Source organism: Sphaeramia orbicularis, chromosome 3 (assembly GCF_902148855.1).
Source record: "Sphaeramia orbicularis chromosome 3, fSphaOr1.1, whole genome shotgun sequence".
Lineage (NCBI taxonomy): Eukaryota > Metazoa > Chordata > Actinopteri > Kurtiformes > Apogonidae > Sphaeramia > Sphaeramia orbicularis.
This window is the reverse complement of record NC_043959.1, coordinates 44,998,992-45,012,736: the sequence shown is the minus strand read 5'-3', so window position 1 is coordinate 45,012,736 and position 13,745 is coordinate 44,998,992. Positions and strand designations below refer to the sequence as shown.

General features: G+C 40.5%; 1 protein-coding gene across 2 annotated transcripts; it reads right to left on the bottom strand.

Moving 5' to 3' along the window:
* Positions 1 to 2,371: 2,371 nt before the first annotated feature.
* On the bottom strand, positions 2,372 to 12,466 carry qser1 (glutamine and serine rich 1). 2 transcript variants are annotated; one of them, XM_030124903.1, is made up of 13 exons: positions 12,094 to 12,466; positions 10,618 to 10,727; positions 10,171 to 10,308; positions 6,445 to 9,765; positions 5,932 to 6,236; positions 5,272 to 5,388; positions 5,042 to 5,175; positions 4,768 to 4,958; positions 4,495 to 4,632; positions 4,279 to 4,376; positions 3,937 to 4,083; positions 3,687 to 3,782; positions 2,372 to 3,601 (listed from the first exon to the last, which is right to left on the bottom strand). In XM_030124903.1, exons 1-13 carry the CDS (start codon positions 12,201 to 12,203, stop codon positions 3,461 to 3,463), a joined length of 5,046 nt encoding a protein of 1,681 aa, XP_029980763.1. In that variant the 5' UTR covers positions 12,204 to 12,466; the 3' UTR covers positions 2,372 to 3,460. The 2 variants fall into 2 exon arrangements, with proteins under 2 accessions (XP_029980763.1, XP_029980772.1); XM_030124912.1 differs by having other exon boundaries at positions 3,461 to 3,601; positions 4,771 to 4,958.
* Positions 12,467 to 13,745: the final 1,279 nt, after the last annotated feature.

The following is a 13,745-nucleotide window of genomic DNA, read 5'->3' as shown; positions in this document are numbered from 1 at the left end:
ACATTAAATTATGAAAATACTTACTTTTATAAACTATCCAAAAAAAAAAAAAAAAAAAACTGAAAAAACTGAAATTTAAATTAAATAACACAAGAAAATTTAGTGCAATTTTAATAATATTATTCCTCAACTCATCATTTCTCCATGTGCATTATAGATCAGATCTACAAAGACACTAAACACTGAGGAACAGGCAGAAAAATTGTTAAAATTGTGCTAAATTTTCTTTAGACATTTCAGGTTTTTCATATTTGTTCAGGTTATTCACATTTTATTGTTACGGCATAGTTTGTAAATGTAAATATTTTCATCATTTAATGTGTTTTTTTTTTTGCACAAGAACAAAGAAAAAAATTTAAGTTGTTAATTCTAGATTTTTTTTTTGGCTTAATTCAAGATTTTTTACTGAATTGAAGTTTGTTTGTTTTTTTGGCTTAATTCAAGATTTTACTTTTACTTAACTGAAGTTTTTTTTTGCTAAATTTGAGATTTTTTTCTTGGCTTAATTGAAGATTTTTTTTGCTAAATTTGAGATTTTTTTGGCTCAATTCAGGATTTTTTGCTAAATTTGAGAATTTTTTTTGGCTTAATTGAAGATTTTTTACTTAACTGAAGATTTTTTGGCTCAATTCAAGATTTTTTGCTAAATTTGAGAATTTTTTTTTGGCTTAATTGAAGATTTTTTACTTAATTGAAGATTTTTTTTTTTTTTTTTTTTTACTTAATTCAAGATTTTTTTTTTTTTTTTTTGGCTTAATTCAAGATTTTTTTTTACTTAATTGGAAATTGTTTTGCTAAATTTGGGTTTTTTTTATTTTTTGGCTTAATTGAAGTTTTTTTTTTTTTACTTAATTGAAGATTTTTTTATTTTTTTATTTTTTTTTTACTTAATTCAAGATTCATTTTTTATTTTTTTTTGGCTTAATTCAAGATTTTTTCCTTCACTCAAGTTACTTTTTTTTTTTTGCTTAATTCAATTCAAGACTGTGGAATTTTTGCACTTGGCAAAAACATCCCAGGGGCCGAATTGGACCCTTTGGCGGGCCGCATTTGGCCCCCGGGCCGCATGTTTGACACCCCTGCTCTACAACATTGATTCACCACTAAAACCCATGGAGTTGGATCAATGACAGTGGATGGACACACTGGGTTTATGCTCAGTTAATGATAGATTTAACTAAAAAAAAGTCACCTTTTGTTCAAGTTTCTCTATTTCTGATCTTTAACCTGAGCTTTTATGAACATGTAGATGACCTGATCAGTAAATTAAATATAGGAGAATACCTGATTTTCACTGAAGAAAAAAAAATACAAAGGATAATATTGTAATAAATGCAAATAAATTGTTTAACAAAGATTAAATATAGAGAAAAATGCGTTTTGGAACTGCCATAAAAGTGGTCCTGGGTCTTTATGGGTTGAGGAAAGACTCTTGAGGCCTCTGATGACTAGTCTTATAGCAGGAACAGCTTTAGGTTTTATAACAGCTGTGGAGAATCTTTGCAGGTTCTATTCAGTGTCATAATGTAACTTTGCCTTCCACCATACTCTGGTGGTTAAAACACCCAGTTCCAGAGGCCTTGTCACATTCTCACGCTGCCTCAAGGGTCCCCTCAGAATGCCTCCCACATATCAAACAATGTCATGCATTAAAATTCATATGTTTTTCATCTGGAGAGCACACGTTCAGTAGCCGTCTCTTCCAGTTGTACCCGTTCTGGAATCCCAAACGCTTGCTTGACGTCCACCCCCATTTGTCTCCAACTCCAAAGGACAGAGGACAGTGCCTCTCCTCACAGAACCACCGCTCCAACACAGAGACACTTTTGTATCTTTTGGGGCTGCCAGTAATTCTGCAATGTGGACACATGGCCAGACAATCATATTTTATTCAACAGTTCCAAGACCAGTTCAGATGGCACAAAGTCAGCCACCCATTCACAGCGAATAGTTTGGTCATGACAGCATGGTGGGCGAATATCATGATAAGTTTTTTGCCCTGCTGTGCCCTTTTCTGTAACAGGAACAAATACAAACCGCTCGTGCCAAGAAGCAGGTAAGTTAAACACTAACTGACCTCTATGGGCTGAGAATGAGGAAGAAAAGGTTTTTGGATCTCAGCCACTCTTTAATGAAACCTGAACTGTATGACTGAGACCAGCAACACTTTTGTTCCTCAACACACAGAATATTTAAGTCTGACGTTTCCTCCAAAGCATGAAGGACCGTTATATCTGAACCTTGTGATGCTGTCACACTGACTTCTACCACTTAACACCATCTTCCTGGGATCACCACATGAAAAGATTAATGTAAAATTTGTGATGTGTCAAGAGCTTTACATAAACCAACAAAAAAATATGACAAATACTGAATGCATGCAGCACTTTATTTACAAATTGCATCTTTAAAGAACGAGCTTTTGTGATAGCATAAAATCGGTTATTTGTCTTACAAAGAGTCCATTTTGGAAAATTGTGAAAAACAATGAAAAAGTGTCTTAGAAACAAGAGAACATAATATTTACTTCTGTGAAAATATATATCTGTCATAAAATGTGGGCTATTTCTGTAAAGAAGTATAAAGACAACTTTTACATGTTTCATTTAACCCTTAATTCAAGGTAATACTAATTGATTATGTCATTAAAGCCAGTACTGGGAAGGTACCGACTCCAATACATTTTTTAATAGCTGAAGGGTTTTTGAAGCACAAAAGTTGAAGAATTCAGATACAGTTTATCGTTACCAAACTCCACCTTGACTGAAATGCTCCAACTCCAGCCTTCCCGTTCCTTTATACAAAATGTACATTATATATAAGTTGGCACTCCATTACAAAATGGATGTTTTACAAACAGTATATATCTACGGTTATATATAATATAGTTATTTTTAAATAAATCACTTTCTCTGTATTTTGTTTATCGAAGTATCAATGAAGGCTTGTTACATCTGTAGACAACATGATTTCTGCTCTTTGATTTCCTGTCATCTACTTCCTATATCGAGTGCTTTCTATCTAATACATGCTCATGGGTTATGCTCTGTCTTTAACCTTTAAAAAATAAAAGATAAAAAACATATGAAAAGGCCCTTTAAAAGAGGGCTTGTGACTACAAAAGCCTACAAAGACTAAGAGAGGCATTATGCTCCCAAAAACACAGTCTTTGTCTTTAGTTGATCAATATACCTCTTGCTTAAATGCAGCAATCCAAACTATAAAATTCACTGCTGTCCCACTGTTCGCCTGATGCCCCTTTTCAGGCGCCCAATAGTCCATAGGGCATGTGGACTAATTCATATTCCTGATAAAGAGCACTCAGTGGCTTGATTGTGAACTTGTATCCACACCACCTTTCTTTTCTGCCATTATATGAACGAGGAGTCTTCCTGTTTTTACATGTTAGATTCAGCCGTTCAAAGTCTTTTTACTTTAACCAAAGCCTGTCGAGGCTGGATCATCTGCAGGCCTGCTGCACTTGATTGATTAGCTCCCCAAAGCGATCGAAGAGCCCCTCCACCCAGGCTCCATTCTGCAGGCACTTCTGTACAGTCTCCTCCTGTCCCAGATCTCCTGCCTGAACCCGGAGTGATGCTATCTGTAGGCCAGAAGAACAAATGATGGCATTATGATCAATGTATTAGTGTTTACAGGGAATGTGTGCCTGTACAACACTGTCTCACCTCATTCTTACACATGAGGTACGTGTGATACTTGTAATGTTGCAAAGAGTGGTATAGAGAAAACCACTGAGTCCTCTGCTGGTCTACCGTGTACTCCTACAAAGACAAGAGAGAGCATGACAGAAAAGTACACTTTGATTTTGATTCTCAATGGCATGAACAGTAGAGTCATCCACAAAAAGGTAACAAAGCACCCTCTAGTGGACAGATGAGAAAGTAAAGTCAGTTTTTGTTAAAACATCTTCCTTACCTGTGGCATTTTGTTAGGCATCTTGTATGGTTTCATTGTCTTCTTGTTGTAGGCCCTCCCACTGAGACGCACCTTGAAGGCTGGGGTTTCACCATCCTTCTTCAGCTCAGTCACCACTGAAATCTCTGGGAAGCTGTCCAGAGCCGTCTGAAGACAGAACACAAACTGTGTTTGTAGGTGTATACCACCAGTCAAGGACCAGCACTTTTTTTTTTAACATCAAAATAAAGTTAGTCTAAAATAATGCTCATGTTGTATTAATGTAGTGTTTAACATTTCAGCAGCAATGCACTGCTATCACACTATAACCCTTTAACATCAGAACTGGAATGACACACCCACCTTCAGAACTTGCCCTATGTGCAGCTTATGAAGCAACCGCTTTCTGTTGTCCGTGATCATCCCGTCCACCCTCTTCATATGTGGCAGCAACAATTCATCTATGACAAGACGAACAAGTCATCAAATACCTTTGTATTCACTTAGACTTCGCTGTTAAGTCACTCACAATGGCTTAAAAAATAAAAAAAAATAAAAATAAAAAAAAAAATCACATACCGTTTGCCCTCTCAAGTGCTGTCATCACATCTTCATCCAAGGCAATGCTGATGAGAAGCTCCACAAAGCTCTTGAATGTCTCCTTCATGGTTCGGGTGTTGAGGAGCCGTGAAGCAAATGGCACTGGAGGGTTCAACTCTGAAGAGTGTGTGAAAGCGTCAGGATAAAGTGAGCGAACCGAAGAAGATTTAGATGACATTCACATGAAAAGCTCATATATAAACCATATAACAGATATACAGGATATAATTAGAAGTCTAAATGTTTCTTCACCATCATCATCTTCGTCACCTTCCTCTGCAGATGAGCCTGAGACAGCAGGTGAGAACTCTTCCTTCCATTTCCGCCTTTTTTTCGGTGGTGGCTCTGCTCTGGGCTTGGACTGTTTGGGTCGTGGCTTTTGGCTCTGTGACACTGAGGAAGTGGTGGCTGTCAAGCCCAGCAAGGTTTTCACCTGAGCCCCCCTGGGTCATAAAACAGCCAGAATTACAGCACTGCAGAGCCACATTTGTAAACACAGTTGAAAACCATCAGTCAAATCCCATACCTGAGGGAGTTCATAGGCTTGCAACGAGGCTTCCGACTACAAACACGTACATACTCCCTTTTGTTAACTGTGTCCAAGAACTTCACATAGACCCGCTGGTACATGGTCTTAGCATCACCAAAGTACCCTAGATACTGCACACATAGAAAAAAAATACCATAGAGTATCAAGACAACAGTATGGATTTTACCACCTTCATATAGGTGAACTGACAGGTTTACTTTACTTACACTGTTAGTAGCTGAGAAGACTCTCTTTCCATCTCTCAGCTCAGGCACAAACTTCTGCAGCAAAGCTTTCTGAACTTTCCAGATTGCTGGGGGCTCACTCCCTGCTCTCATTGTCACCTAGACACATCAGATACAATATAACACTGACTTGAGTATGCAGTATGTGGAACAGGTGCAGTGTAAGAAACTGTAACAATGAAAGAGGCTCAAGTATGAATCAACACATCTAGTATTATAACCACCTTCATCTGAAGCTAAATTCTGCAAGAATCAGAAAAATTATAGTCACAAAACTAGCAGTACAAAACTGAAGTAAAAACAATTTCCCCAAAATATGAGTGAAATAAAAGCTACAATGAATAAAAAACTAAATAAATGTAGGACTGAATATTTGTTTTCCCTTCAGTCTTAATAGTTTACACAATATGGGACCATTAATAACAATAAGAAAAAGGTTTTGTAATTTATATTTCATGTCACGCATTCTTCACCTTATTTTTTCAGTTTCTATAAATAAAGACTTTAAAACTAATCCCAAAAAATAGTTATGCACTCTTAGACTAAGTAAAAAAAATAAATAATAATTATAAAACCAATGAAAATGCCTGAATGAATAACAAAAATCCAAGCTCAAAACCATCGACTTTTTGCAGACTGTACCCTCATGCTTTCAATATCCTCATTCCTGACGACGAACTCATCTCTTTCCCGGTACATTCCCTCTCCTCCGCTGTCTGATAACTCCTCGTCTGTCAGTCCCTCCATGGCCACACTCCTCAGCTGTACAGCCAGCTGGCCTGACGGGACCTCTATGGGCATCTCTTTGACCAAGAATCCAGTTCCTCGTGAGATGGCATTTGTTTGCTGTGAAGGAGCAGCTGCTTGTGGCAGACAAATCTGTGCAACAGTGGCTGGTATGACAGGAGCTGGGTCTGGCTTCATTATTGGAACAGGGATCCTAATATCTACAGTAAGGTTGGAAATAAATACATTGTTAAGAAATGACAGTAATATTGGAGGTCAGCTAGAACATACTGATAATAAAAGTACACACATTTCAGACAGCATTTAAAATAAGAAAAAGAGTTTTACAAAAAAATACTTCTAATTGCATATTTTCTTCAATATACGAACATAATCTTCAAGATGATTAAAACTGCACAGCAAAGGTACCTGTCCGAGGTTTCTTATCCGAAGATTCATCAAGAGCTGAGAGTGCTGAGCTTATGCTGTTCCTCAAAGCCTGGTTCTTCCCAGTGTTCTCCTCTTCATCTGAGCTGAATGACGGCAGCGTCTCCAAGTTCTTTTGTAAATCTTCATCCAGGCGTTTTGGCTGAGAGTTTGCCGTTTGCGGAGTTTGACTCTCTTGGGGTATCAAAGGCCCTGTCAGAGTTTGCAGTTTGGGAGGCAAAGTAGGCAACGTACATGGCGGTGGTTTGGAAGAGGTGCAGGGCTTTCTGGGACGACTAACACTCCGTGTAGGACTTGGAGAGTATTGCTGTTTGGGGCCAGATTTGAGGAAGTCTAGGAAGGAGCCGATGAAGCCACTTTTGACTTCAGGCTGTTTCTCTTCCACTTCACGGATCTTTTGTCTGATTCTCTCCTGCTGTGGACAGCCTTCGAACACACTGTGTGAGGCAGATGGAGAGACGTCACTACCCCTGGAATTCTGCCGTTTTGTCTGCCCACTTCGCTTCACTGGTCTGGCTTGTCCTCCATCTTCGTCAGGACCACCTGGCTTGGACAGGGATTTAGAGCGAGCCTTCTTTTTGGGAAAGTCCTCACCACTTGTGCTCTCCATAAGGCCATCCTCTGTTTTAATACATTTTTCATTCCCTTTGGCTCTGTTTTGCAGACCTGAGGGGTCATACACCTGCCCAGTTAAGTGATATTCATTTTCAGAGCTCCCCTCATCTCCATTTGTGTCAAGTTCAGAGCTGTTGCTGTGATGAACAGATTGCCCCTGACAGTCTGAAGCCATCTGAGTTCCATTTAGTGTCATGGTCATTGAGTGGGAGATAGTGTTGGTAAGAATTGGTTGCTGTTGTGCTGAGGAGAAAATAGGTGACATGTGCCTCATATCTACAGTCTGGAAATGACCCTTAGAATCAGCTGGGTTTGCCATTACTGCCAAATCAGCCTCAGCAGAGGATGTAGCTTTGACAAAGTCTTGTGGTGTGACCCCACAGGCTGCCACTGTAGCAGCCAGAATGTCATCAACATTTGACAAAATGTTTCTTTCATCTCCAAGTAACATTGAGTCAGGAAAGCAAATGGAGTTAAGGGCGAAGTGGTTCTTGGCTTCATTTGACTGCTGATTTGTTGGCTGGCTGTAGTGGTCTTTAGAGGGCAGAAGATGTTTAGAAGAATCAGGGCACGTTGAGTTCTGTTCCAATACGACTGTGCCCTGTGGATTTGGGGGTTCAGTGATGCTAGGAGCCAGCAGATCCCGATCCATATGAAGATACTGGACATTAACAGATCCCAAACCTTGAGTTTGTTGGATACCTTGCGCAGATACCACCTTTGATGAGTTTTGACTGTGGTGGACAAGGGATTGCTGAAGCAGAATCATCTGACTGGGCTCTAGGAGAACTTGATTGCTGGGCACAGTGATAAACTGGGTGTGGCCTGCTGCAGTTTGGCTTTGAGACAAGCTGTGGTTTTGGTGGCTTTGTTGATGCGGCTCAGGAGATTTGATTTGAAGAGGGTGCTGTTTGAGTTGCTCTAAACTCAGATGGACATGTGAAGATACAACACTGGTGTTTGCAGTTTTTGAGTTGGCTGTTTGTTGACCATTGATACTGCTTAGCTGAACATGTTGTTGGCTCATAGGTCCCAACCTTTCATCTTTTGCATTTGTATGACCTAGTCCCATGAGCTGGTCATCAGAACGTGAGCTGCTTCTAATAACGCTTTGTGTTTTATGGTGGTCATCCATTTTTGAAATGACATAGATGACGTTGTTGTGAGCAGCCATATTGGTGTCTGCAGCAGAAGCTTCCATGGATGCCTGCTGCATAGGATCTACAGGCTTTATGTCTTGTACTGAGGATCTGATGTTGTTCTGCAAGGCTTGAGATGTCGAAGAGTAGTTAGGCAAAGGTGCAGGCAAAACAAATTTGTGGGACTGTGCCTGCTGCTGGGATATATTCTCATGTGTTTTATCTCCTACCGAGGCCTGCATCAGACTGTAGTCCTGCGTAGAATTTGATGTGGGAAGACTACGCACACATGTGGGTGGATACGGGGAGTTAAGAGATTCATTGAGGGACTGTCCTGTGGCATAGCTCTGAGACTGAGTCACTGACACTTGCCCCTGTGACTGGGATGTATAAGTCACAATTGGGGCACCCTGAGATGTGGGGTAGCTCTCAGAGAGATTGATCCCCCGACACAAGCCTTGGACCTGGGTTCCATACTGGACTTCCTGCTCTTGACTCAGCACAGGAGAAGGAGAGTAAACAAGAGTCTGACTAACAGATGCAATGCTGCCAGACTCATTGGAGAGGGAAGTAAGAGTTTTGTACATTGAGGGGAGTTTGTCTGAGGTGGAGTGAGAGGGCTGAGACTGGGTGTGGGGGGTCATATACGTTTGAGACAGACTGCTGGACATAAGGGCGGACAGTTGAACAGACTGCTGATTTGCAATCACTGTGTTCTGCTTCTGTCCTGGGGAGCTATAATGTTCAGGTGAACGTCCTGTCAGACTCTGATGATTACTGAGCCTCTCTTCGCCCCCAGCAGGATGTGGAGCTAGTTTAGAAGAGCAGTCTTTTGCCTGTGGCACAGAAGAGGATGAGTAAGCTTCAGATGCAGAATCTGTTTTGTTCTGTGCACCACCATTGATTCCTTGTGAGGAGTCTGCTCCTGTGGAAGGGCTGCAAGACACTGGGGAATGGCGGGATGGGTCCTGTTGGTAAGACAACTCCGCTTCACTGCCAGAGCCAAAGTACCCCTGAAGGGAGTGTTCTGAGTTTGGGGATTGCTCTGTGGCTGTGTGGCTGCTAGAAGGCCTCTGGTGGTGTTTGATCACACTACATTCTCGCTGAAGTGCTCTCTCAATGGAGCCTGAGAAAACGGTGGCCCCATAAGGTTGTGGGGCACCATGTGTAGCAGGTAGTGCAGATGATAGCAGGCTGAACTGGGGCTGCAGGAGATGAGGGGCTGATTCCTGGGCTGAGCGGTACGTTGAGGATTGGACGGGCAAAGTGGAGCCTAAAGCAGGGGCAGGGAGATGATTGAAGGCTAAGGCAGTGGGAAGCACAGTCTGGCTTGATTTGAGATGGAGCAAGGGGTCATGGTGAGAAAACAGGCCATTGGTTGAAGTACTGAAGGCAGGGTCCTGGAGAGCCAGAGAAGAGTTGGTAGCATAGCTCCTGGAGGGGTAGGTGCCAGTATGTTGATAAGATGACAGAGCAGCAGGAGAGGGGAAAGTGGCAGTAGAAGGCAGGGCCCCAGTCAAATACAGCTCTGTAGTGGAGGAGTTGGTACCTGGATGGTACAGAGAAGACAATGGAGAGTCAGTGCAGGGAATTTAAAGGGGAGACATAAGCCATGAAAAATATAGACTAAAAATGAAAACCTGAAAAAAACAAAACAACAACCCCCCCACACAAACCTAGAGTAACTGGCATGCTGGGCAAATTAACCAAACATACTTCATTTACCCATTGTCTATTTTAATGATGATTCCCTGACAGCAATTAAACATCTTTAATTCTCATTATTAGATACATGGACTTATTCTCACAATTCAATTTTTGAAGAGATGGGTTAAGGACAGTACCATAACGCACAAATATTAAACAGCATTTCTTCCATTGACAAAGAAATTCATTTCACAGAAAATTAAATGAGCAATATGCATAAACAAAATGTAAAATTGGTGTTCCTTACCAGCTGGCCATGATGGGGGTCTAAAAGGAGGAAGCAGCGAGGCACTAACAGGACCAGCCTGAAGGCTTCTCGACTCCATGGCTGACAGGAAGCTCATGATTGAGGTCTCAGAAGTATTACTGCTTGTGTCGAGTGCTCCTGAAAAACCATTGAGGAAGATGATGCTTTTCAACATACTGACACAAATACAATTCTATGTGGATGTATATGACAATTAAAGCATAGAGAAGAGCTGCTCAGGGTATGTTCACTAAGTTATTTAACAGTATTACTTATTAAATATATATATACACACACAACATGAGATGAAGGAAGGATGACATGCAGCAGTCCCCTTGCTGGACTTATTCAAGTTTCAGGGCCATAAAAATGATGAAAACCACTGCATATATGGTGATTATTTGCATGACTGCATACCAAATTTGGCTCAAATGGCACCTTACTCACCTGCTGCAGCGGGAAGGTGTGATGTAGTGTAGGTGGGAAGCTGGTGGGAAGAGGAGTAGCTCTGCCGCTGAAGGAGCTCTGTATCAAGGTGTGTTGTACCATAACTGGGACTGCATGAAAACAAGACGAGATACATGAGAGCTCACATCCAAAAAAGGAACAGTGGCAGGCTTAAAAATGTATAGTGCTCATTCTTTAAAGGAATGAATGTCTCATGAGTGACGAACACTTTCACAGAACTATGTCATCACATTCCAGACACTGCAATGATACCAACTTGAGACAATTAACAAAAAAATGCCCAAATGGCAACACTGACAGACAAATAATGACTTCTAATAGCCTCCAATTTATGACATATGACATTAAATTCTCTCATTAGAAGATTAATAGGAAATGGGAGTAAAATTAGAGGCAATCAGATGCAGTCAGCCTGATCCAATGTGTTCCCTTTTAGCCAGAAGGTAAACATCTGTGTATGGAGAACAAAGAACTGAAAGGGAGTCATCCTCCACTTTTTTTTTTTAAACAGCTTTTATACAAAATTTTCTCTATGTGCTGATAGCATAACAGATTGGACTAAAAACATTAGGATTCTGTGTTGAATTCCTAAAGTATGACCTAAAATATGTCAATTGATGGTTACATACTCCTTAGGGCAATGGCAAAAGAGGGAGATTTGTGAGTTATTAAACAGTTTTTCCGTTTTAAAATGAAGCCATCAACTATGCTTTTGATTAGCTTTCAGTCTACAAAGATTGGCTCCAAATCCTATCTGATTAATTACATTAAATCATATGGGATTAGCTAAAAATGTAGACGCTTAATTTTGGTCATTTAGCTACTGCAGTATGTCAGAATGCGAGAAAATTATGCGAGCTTTTAAAGTTTTAGCAGGTGGGCTTGTACACCTTGAATGTAAAAGTAGTAAAATAACACCTAGGGCAACGAAACACCTTTAACTCTTGCTGCTAAAATGACGCTAATATGCTGAGACAGTCGCCTCCTAGCTCCCGGGTAAAACCCATTAATGTAGCTTTAATTTAAAGTTTCATAACTGGCATGACTAGCTTAAGTAGCTAGGTTACAATATGTTGTTTTGAGTTTGGCGAGCACCTTTATGAATAAAGGCAGGCTAATAAATGCTAATTATCTACACCATTTTAGCTTTACCGACTGACAGATGCTACAGAAAGGTTTAAATGTATATTTGGAGTTAGTTGATAGTAACTCTGTCCACGTCCATGCTGAACAGACGGTGAGCTAACGTAAACTAGCAAGGTGGGAAAACAAACGGCTAAGAAACCACTGACAAGCCAAAGCGTCCAACTCCGACTAAACACTCCATTTCCCCCAACTGCTCCAGTGCTCTCGACATTAACACCAAGCTTTGCACTTTACAACAACAGCCAAACTAGGCCCTCCATCACCGAAATTTCCTTCGGAAGGTGACCCGCCCTCTCCTTCATCTCTTACCTTGGCTTGATACTAGCGGTGCTGCGGTCATAGGCCCAAGAAGCTACGGTCTGTGCTGGTGGAGCCAGCGAGTCCGCAAAGCTGGAGGTCGGGTAGTTCCTGTCCATCATCCGGTGAAAGATTCACTTCCCCGACGGAGCTTCGTGGAGCAGCGGACACGCATCGTAGCAGCCCGTTTCTCAGCAGTCCAACACACAGCAGAACGCACGGTCCGCCACGCCGCCGTGAGCCTCTTCAGTGCGTTGGACAAAACTGTACCTTAAACCTTCTGGAGAAATTCGTTACTTTTTGTTCATCCCTCGTCGTCGAGAGCCGTGCAAGCTCTGCATGGTTTCACGTACCCATGTTAGTTGATTTCCCAGGATGCACCGCTAGACTTTGGCTGGAAGTTTTGTAGTTTTCCTTCCTTCCACCTTTAAAACTTCATCTGTGTTAGAAATCTACCACCTGTCCTGTCCTTTAACAGGGAAGACAGACAAATGCCCCTTAAAACTATGTTATAAAACATGTCATACCATGTCCATAGGATCTATAAGCATACCTCTGATATTATTATTATTATTATTATTATTATTATTATTATTATTATTATTATTATTAATACTATTATTCCTAATTTCCTGTACTAGTTATTTGAAAAGTACACATTTTTTTTAACGCTCCACCTGCTAATGACTAAAATATTTATAACTATTCCGCTTTAATGGGCTCTATACACAGCCCCACTACTTCCTAAACGTCAGGTGGCTCCTTCATTTCCTGTCTTTCATTATTGGACACACAGATTAATCCAGGTGTGTGTAATTAATCAGTTGTCACAACAAGAAGTAGCAGACACGCCTGGATTAATCAGTGTGTCCAATAATGAAAGACAGGAAATAAAGGAGCCACCTGAAGTTCAGGAAGTAGTGGGACTGTGTATAGAACCCATTCAGTTCATTTTTCCACATAGGTTAGATGAGCCCATTTTAAGATCGAAACATTCGTCTCAATCACAACAATCAGGCTTTCCCTGCATTATAATTAAAAGACAAGTTCAATATATCTATAACCCCTTTACATGATTCATTCCCTAAAACAGGAGTGTCAAAAATAAGGCCTGGGGGCCAAAACCGGTTCCACTGTGGTTTCAGTTTGGCCCATGGGATGAATTTGCAAAGTGCAAAAAGATATCAACAGTCAAGAGTGTCAAACAGTTTTAGTTCCAAATTCCAAAATTTTTATATTATGCCTGTTACTAAATGTTTCGTGCCTTTGTAGATCTACTGCAATCTGTAATGCGCCTGTATAAATTATAAGTATAAGCATAGTTTTGTTAAAGTTACATTTAATTTTCTTAATAAATTTCGAATTGTTCAAGTTATTCACATTTTTTGTGAAAGGATAGGTTGTAAATATAAACATTTTATAATTTAATTTTACTTGTTTGCTCTAAAACAAAGAGAAAATACTTATTTTTTGTAGGCTATTATGCTGTTATTTTACCAGTCCGGCCCCCTTGAGGTCAAACTGGGTTGTATGTGACCCCTGAACTAAGATGAATTGGACATCTCTGCCCCAGACCCTGACCCTAATTTGCTTGACATAACCGATGCCTACCTCTTACCTTAATCCTACACATTTTATTAACCATCTGACCTTACAGCTTAGTT

Coding starts and splice junctions, on each gene's coding strand:
- qser1 (XM_030124903.1), bottom strand. CDS start 12,203: ATGATGGACAGGAACTACCCGACCTCCAGCTTTGCGGACTCGCTGGCT. Junction 4,377..4,494: donor AGCACTTGAGAGGGCAAACG/GTATGTGATTTT, acceptor GTCTTGTCATAG/ATGAATTGTTGCTGCCACAT. Junction 3,783..3,936: donor TGCCTAACAAAATGCCACAG/GTAAGGAAGATG, acceptor TTGTCTTTGTAG/GAGTACACGGTAGACCAGCA.